The 6,944-nt window shown below is 39.8% G+C and overlaps 1 protein-coding gene across 1 annotated transcript in view; it reads left to right on the top strand.

Annotated features, from left to right (window-relative positions):
• Positions 1 to 6,944, top strand: part of Cpn1 (carboxypeptidase N subunit 1) — a 32,882-nt gene that overhangs the window by 21,903 nt on the left and 4,035 nt on the right. Inside the window, exons 6-7 of the mRNA XM_010638532.3 lie at positions 1,532 to 1,671; positions 3,891 to 3,990. Of these exons, the coding sequence (XP_010636834.1) occupies positions 1,532 to 1,671; positions 3,891 to 3,990 (240 nt within the window). The remainder of the gene's footprint in view (positions 1 to 1,531; positions 1,672 to 3,890; positions 3,991 to 6,944) is intronic.

Here is a 6,944-nt window from a genome sequence, read left to right as displayed (position 1 = left end):
TTTTTTTTTTTTTTTTTTTTTTTTTTTGCTTGTGGATATGTGTTCCCAGCACTGTTTGTTGAAGACTATTCATTCCTAATTTAATGGTCTTGTCTTGACACCCTTGACAAAAAGTCATTTGACCATGTTTGCAAGAGTTTCTATTCGAAGGCTCAGGGATTTAGCTCAGTGGTAGTGTTGCCTGCCACACAGGGCTCTGGCTTTGATCTCTTGGTTCTCCCCAAAAAGATTTTCTATTCTTAAAATGAGAGAGAATTCCTATTCTATTCCATTGGTTTACAGCAATGCCTTGGTTCACAAACGCATATGTTTGCAAACAATTCAGTTCACAAACAAAAGCCTATGACAAAATTTTGCTTCTTTTCACAAACTCCACCCTGGGTGACAAACACAAACACAGCCATCTCCTCACACAAATGCAAATGCAGCCATCTTCCCCAAAATCATAAAACAAATTAAGTTCATAAAGCAAGGTGCCATTGCTTTCTCTATCTTTATTCCCTTACCGTGCTCTTTTGATTATTATAGATTTGTAATGAGTTTTAAGCCCAGGAAATGAGTCCTCTAGCTTTGTTCCTTTTCAAGATTATTTTGGCTATTTTGAGTCCCTTGAAATGCCATATATACATTTTAGGATAGATTTTTCTATTTCTGCAAAAATAATCATAAGGATTGCATTGAATCTGCAGATCACTTTGGGAAATATAGACATTTCTATTTTTTATTTTTTATTTTTTGGTGCCGGAGATGGAACTTGGGACCTTGTGCTTGCAAGGCAGGTGGCTAAAACCCCGGCCCTAGACATCTTTAAATAGATAATTTTTAGTACAAATGAATTTCATTTTAAGTGCCATCTTAATAATCAGAAACATTAAAAATGATATTCAACCAAATAATATAGAAGATCAGCGCAGTAAGCATTTGGTGGATAAAAATCAAATTACAGCTGCCATATGATTTTTCACAAGTCAGTTTCTCTGTGAGAACTATTTTTACATTAGTGCTGTGCTTTCAGTTGGGTGAGAAATATGAAAGCAAAATATTAATCTCATTTGTAATCTCCTCTCCAAGTCTGAAGAACATCACAGTTTGAAGAGAAAAATTTGTTCTCCTAAAAGTAGTACACATGCATACTCTTATCAGGTCCAGCTAAAAAGGTGACTTTGGAAAATTAAATCATGAAATGGAAAAAGCAGAAGATATAGATGATAAAACGGGCATTAATGCAGAAAGTAAACTGGAAAGAGAGAAATACATGCGAGCTCAGAACCTAGGGAAAGAGTTTTTAGAAGAGAAGAAGAAAAAGGCATCAAGAGGTAGAATAGATATTCCCAGCACTTGGGAGGCAGAGTTAGGAGGATCACCATGAGTCTGAGGCCAGCCTGGGCTACATAGGGAGACTGTCTCAAAAAAAGAAAAAAAAAAAGAGGTTAAAATGGAAGACGGTGAAGAAATTGTGATTAAAAAGAGATGAGGTGGGGGTTGGGTGAGAATTTATTCGTACAAATCTGCCACTCCCCCTTTCCCCTAGGAATGCAAGATTTTAATTATCTCCACACCAACTGCTTTGATATCACACTGGAACTCAGCTGCAACAAGTTTCCCCACCAAGAGGAATTAGAACGGGAGTGGCTGGGTAATCGGGAAGCCCTAATCCAATTCTTGGAACAGGTAAAATCTCATATTTCAGCTTTCATGGTTACAAAAAGAGAAGTGTCTTTTAGTGGCAGGCTAAGTTTTTTGTGTAGCTCAAGTCTGATTTTGCTGTCTGACTCAATATGTTTGAATCGCTTCGACCAATGAGACTCAGGCATTTCATATGATTGAGCACAACTATCAGAACTGTCAGATATTTTACTATGAAGTGGAAATCAAGTAAACAAGCATCCTTACCCATGTGGAACTAACATTCTACTGAGCACAAACAATAAACACACCGTAAACAAAATGCCAGGTGTGGTGATACACTCCTGAGCACTCAGGAGACTGAGGCAGGAGGATCACCAAGAGTTCAAGGCCAATCTGAGCTACATAGTGAGTTCAAGGCCAGCCTAAACTACACAGCAAGACTCTGCCTCAAAAAACAAACAAAAACAAATAAACAAAATAAGAAAGTACATTTTAAGGGAGAAGTGCTAGAAAGAAAGGCTTACAGAAAAGGTGACATTTAAAAAAGAGATTTCAAGGCCAGGGATTTGGCTCAGTGGTGCCACCACCTGTCTCAAGTGCAAGGTCCTCAGTTCTATCCCTGGTACCAAAAATGAAATAGGGGAGAGAGAGAGAAAGAGAGAGAGAGAGAGAGAGAGAGAGAGAGAGAGAGAGAGAGATTTCAAAGAGTTGAAAGAGAGAACCATGCAGATATCCAGGGAAAAACAGTCCTCTGAAATGGATAAAACAACAAATGTAAAGCCAACAACAAGCATATGAAAAGATGATTAACCCTCATCACTAGGGAAATGCGAATCAAAAACATAGTGGACTACCACATCATACCCATTAGGATGGCTACTATGGAAAATAACCATAACAACAACAAGATAGAAATTAACCAGTGTTGGCACAGATATGGGGAAATTGGAATACTTGTGCACTGTTGGTGTGTGTATAAAATGGTGCCACTGCTATTGAAAACAGTATGATGATCCATCAGAAAATTTAAAAATAGAACTACCGTAGGACCCAGCAATACACTTTGGGTATATGTCCAAAAGAACTAACAGCAGGGTGTCAAAGAACTATTTGTGTACTTTTGTTTAATAGAAGTATTTTTCACAGCAGCCAAAAAGTAGAAGCCACCAAGTGCCTATTGGTGGATGAATTTATAAAAATGTAGAGTAACAAACAATGAAATGAGTTCTCATACATCTCTCAACATGGATGAATCTTGAAGGCTAAGGCTAAAGCTAAGTGAAATAAACTAGTCACAAAAAGATATACTGAATAGTTTCTGTGGTGTGAAAAACTATAATAGTACATAAGATCCTAATGAGATAATTGACAATGCGAAATAGGAAGAAAGGGGCTAAAGGTGTAGGGAAAGTGGGAAGGGTAGGGGAAAGGGAATAAGGGAAAAGAAAAAAAATATGAGAAAATGAAAAATGGAAATAAAGTGTTTGTAAATGGGGAGGGGAAGAGGGGATGAAGGGAGGGCAGGGATGAGGGGAAAAAATGAGAACCAAGACCTGTCATGGAAAGGTACAAGATCCCAATAATGAATGTAACTGTACTGTATCCCTAAATGTACCAATAAACTCAATAAAAAAGACAAATACTGTATGAATCCACTTACATGAGATATTTAGAACAATCAAAATCATAGAGACAGAAAATAGAATGGAGGTTTCCAGGGCTGAGGAAAGGGGAAATGGAGAATTACTGTTTAATGGGTACAGAGTTTCAGTTTTACAAGATGGAAAGAGTCCTAGTGGAAAGACGTGAGTGGTGGTGCTGCCTGTACATTATGAATATATTTAATAACATTGAACTACACACTTAAAATGGCTAAAATGGTACATTTTCTGTGTGTGTGTGTGTGTGTGTGTGTGTGTGTGATAATTAAGTCTTTTTAGTTAAACAATTTCAAGATAAGGGCAGCATTGTGGCTAGAATTAGAGTTGTTAACAGGGACCTCAGCCTCACAGACCATGGTAAGAATTGTAGCCTTTGACCTGAGTAAGTGAGGTCTTGAGTAGAACAGCAACATGATTTGACTTACATTTGTAAGACTGCTCTGTCTTTTCTGTTGAGAAGAGATCATTAGGGGGAGAGGGTCATAGACCACCTTCACCTTGTGAAGATCAAATGTAAACATATGAGAAATGGCTCTGAGACTCTAAGCACTGTGCACATTTTATGATCTTCTTAACTCCACTGCTCACTTTTCCCTACAGGTCCACCAGGGCATCAAGGGAATGGTGCTTGATGATAACAATAATAATCTCACAGGGGCTGTCATTTCTGTCAGTGGGATTAATCATGATATCACATCAGGTAGGTGGCCATTGCTAAGGGTGGGAAGGGAGTTCTCAATTCTTATCTTCTTCAGCAGAACTCACTGGAAAGTTTGTAAGCTGGTGAGACTAGCAAGGACAAAGATACTAGGATAGTGTGCAAAGGAAGGAAGGGCTTATTAGACATAGGGGCAGTGATTAAGGGGCTAGATCAAGCAACCAAGATGTTTAAATGAAAGAAAAAAACAAAACAAAACACTTTTCCTTGTGCAGCAAGAAATCCCCAAGAGGTAAAGACCAGGGAAGAAAATGTAAATGCAACTCTTCCTTAGAGTCTAGGAGTCAATGCCATGTACAACTTTGTTAGAAGTATTTCCAGGCTGGAAGCTATTAGAGCTGCATATGCTGGTGTGAAATGGGGTAGAAAAGTGAAGGACTGTAAAACTCCAGTTGGGCTTTGTCCCTAACTCAGGCATTTTACTACGTGTCTGTCTATTCAGGAAAAATTAGAAAGATTGGTTTTAATGGACTTGCTGCAGAGCAAGATTGATGGTGGAGACAGATCTTGGAGTTATGTGGAACTTCCTAGAAGGGTACAGAATTCTGTTTTAGTTACTTTTCTAGTTGCTGAGACAATACTCAACACCTAAATTTAAAGGAGGAAAGTTTTACTTGGCTCACAGTTTATAGAGGTTTCAATTCATGGTTAGCTGGCCCTGAGGCAGGGTGGCATGGTAGAGTGGCATTGCTGAGGAGAAGCAGTTCATGGCAGGCAGAAGGCAGAAGGCAGAAGGCAGCAAGCTACAAGCAACAAGCAGAGATCCTCTTTCTGTCCCTTATATCTTATCCAGGTCACCAGCACTTACATCCAGGGTGGGGCAGCCTTAATCCTAGCATTGCACTGTGAATCAATCCCAGCATCACATTCTTGATCCCAGCAGCACACAGCCTAGATCCAGCCACTTCCCAAAAGCCCCACTTATCACCACACGAGGCTTTGGGGGAACAAAGCCCCCAAAACTGTTTCATGGAAGAATGGTGCTACAGCCCTGACTGATCATGCACAACTCTTAAGGGCTCTGCTTGTTTGTTTTTAATGGATAGTAGTAGCTACCATTGATTAGGGGTAGGTGAAATTTGCCTAATTCCCCACACTCCAACTCCAGCAAGATTCAGCCATATTTTTACCAGGCAAATATTTATTACAAAGCAGGGATCTATTTATGCAATCTGTTTAAGCTAGATGGAACCTCTTCTTTATGTTCTTTAAAGGACATAAAATACTTTAAAAGCAGAATTCTATACCCTATAGTGGTGGCAGCAAGTATATGGCATGCGTGCTGCAACAGGCTTTTTGTATCACTGAAAGCTCTAAAAGGTTCGTCACTGCTGTCCTATAGGCACCAGACAACCACAACCCCCCACCCCCATCCAGTTGCTGGATTCATGACTGTTTAAGAATCATACTCAGGCACCATGACTAAAAGCACAGGCTTCAAGGCTTGTTTGATTTTCATAGTTAAGGAAGGACATAAGAATTTAGTAAACATTTAGAATGTCTCTCAAACTTTTTAGCCATCAGTAGTGCGTGATACTAATTTCACCAATAAGTGCTCACTTCTGAAAAAAAATATAGCTAACATTCATTATGCGACTTAGGGAAGCATGTAGTGTCTATCTCAAATAAAGATAGCGTTGGGCTCTCTTCCTAGATGCATCTGGAATGGGGCTTTTCTTGGGTAGTACCCCCCACACCTGGGATCAAACTCAGGACCTTGCACTTGCCAAGCAGTTGAGGTGCCACTGAGCTAAATCCCCAGCCCTTGAGTGGGGCCTTTCTGATACAACTGCTGACCACTCCTGACTGTGAGCCCCCACTTAAGAAAATGACTGCCCCTGGGGCACAGCAAACAAGTTAACATATACATAATAACACACTGCCTTTGCTAAAGAATTTTTAAGTAAATTACTACAGACATTTAATAGGTGGTAGAAAAAAAGGAGTTCCTCATTATTGCCTGCACCAATCTTTATTGTATGTATTATTGCAATTATTTATTACTGCACACTTAAAGGAAATGTTAAAGATGTCATCATGATTCCACAAGAACAGAAAGTCTTTAGACAAAATGCTATAATCCTGCTGTAGAGTAATAGGCTTCTTTTGATTTTTATTTTCCCTTTAGCATTCTTTTGAAAGTAATGGAAGAAATATTAAAAATAGTATTCTACAAATCAGACCTTTAGTAATCATTCCTCCCATTGAATATAAAGTTACATGCACACACCACTGATCTGTGGTTATCCATCCCAAGGTGGCCATGGCTTTTGGTGCAGGTTGTACACTGCTCAACTGAGCAGCTTTTCCAGGGCTTCTATCAGCCTCTGCGTGAGTGTTCCCAATTTCATAAAGCATTCCTCTTCTCTATTAACTCTGTTTAGAACATTAATTTCTTCTCTGTCTAGCAAAATCTGCCTCCCTGAAAGTTAAACCCATAGTTCTCATTCTTACTTCTTTAGGTAGACACTCTTCTTCAGAGTAGCTTTGCAAACATCAAAATAGAGGTCTTAGCCGGGCGTAGTAGCACATGCCTATAATCTCAGCACTTGGGAGGCTGAGGCAGGAGGATCACTGTGAGTTCGAGACCAGTCTGGGCTACATAGTGAGTTCCAGGTCAGTCTCAACTCCATAGTGAGACCCTGTCTCAAAAAACCAAAATTAAAAAAAAAAAAAAAAGAGGTCTCCAGCCGAAGAAGGTGTGCACATGCAGGGTTAGTGGGGTTTAGCGGGTTAGGTAACAGGGTGGGTGCAGCGTGAGCTGTGAGGTAGCCTGAGAGCCGAGGAGTAGGGGAGGAAAAGAGAAGGCCAAGGCCTTGTATAGCTGGTCTGTGGCCAGGGTTTCACTTTTCATTTATTAATCAGTCCTGACCATCTCCCTGATGGTGCTGTGAAGTTGTAGACTGCTTTCATATGCTTATTGGCTGTTTGTGTCT

Source organism: Fukomys damarensis, unplaced genomic scaffold, assembly GCF_012274545.1.
Source record: "Fukomys damarensis isolate Sample0158 unplaced genomic scaffold, DMR_v1.0_HiC HiC_scaffold_8, whole genome shotgun sequence".
NCBI classification, from domain to species: Eukaryota; Metazoa; Chordata; class Mammalia; order Rodentia; family Bathyergidae; genus Fukomys; species Fukomys damarensis.
Note: the sequence above shows the minus strand (reverse complement) of the source record. Positions and strands in the feature narration are given on the sequence as shown.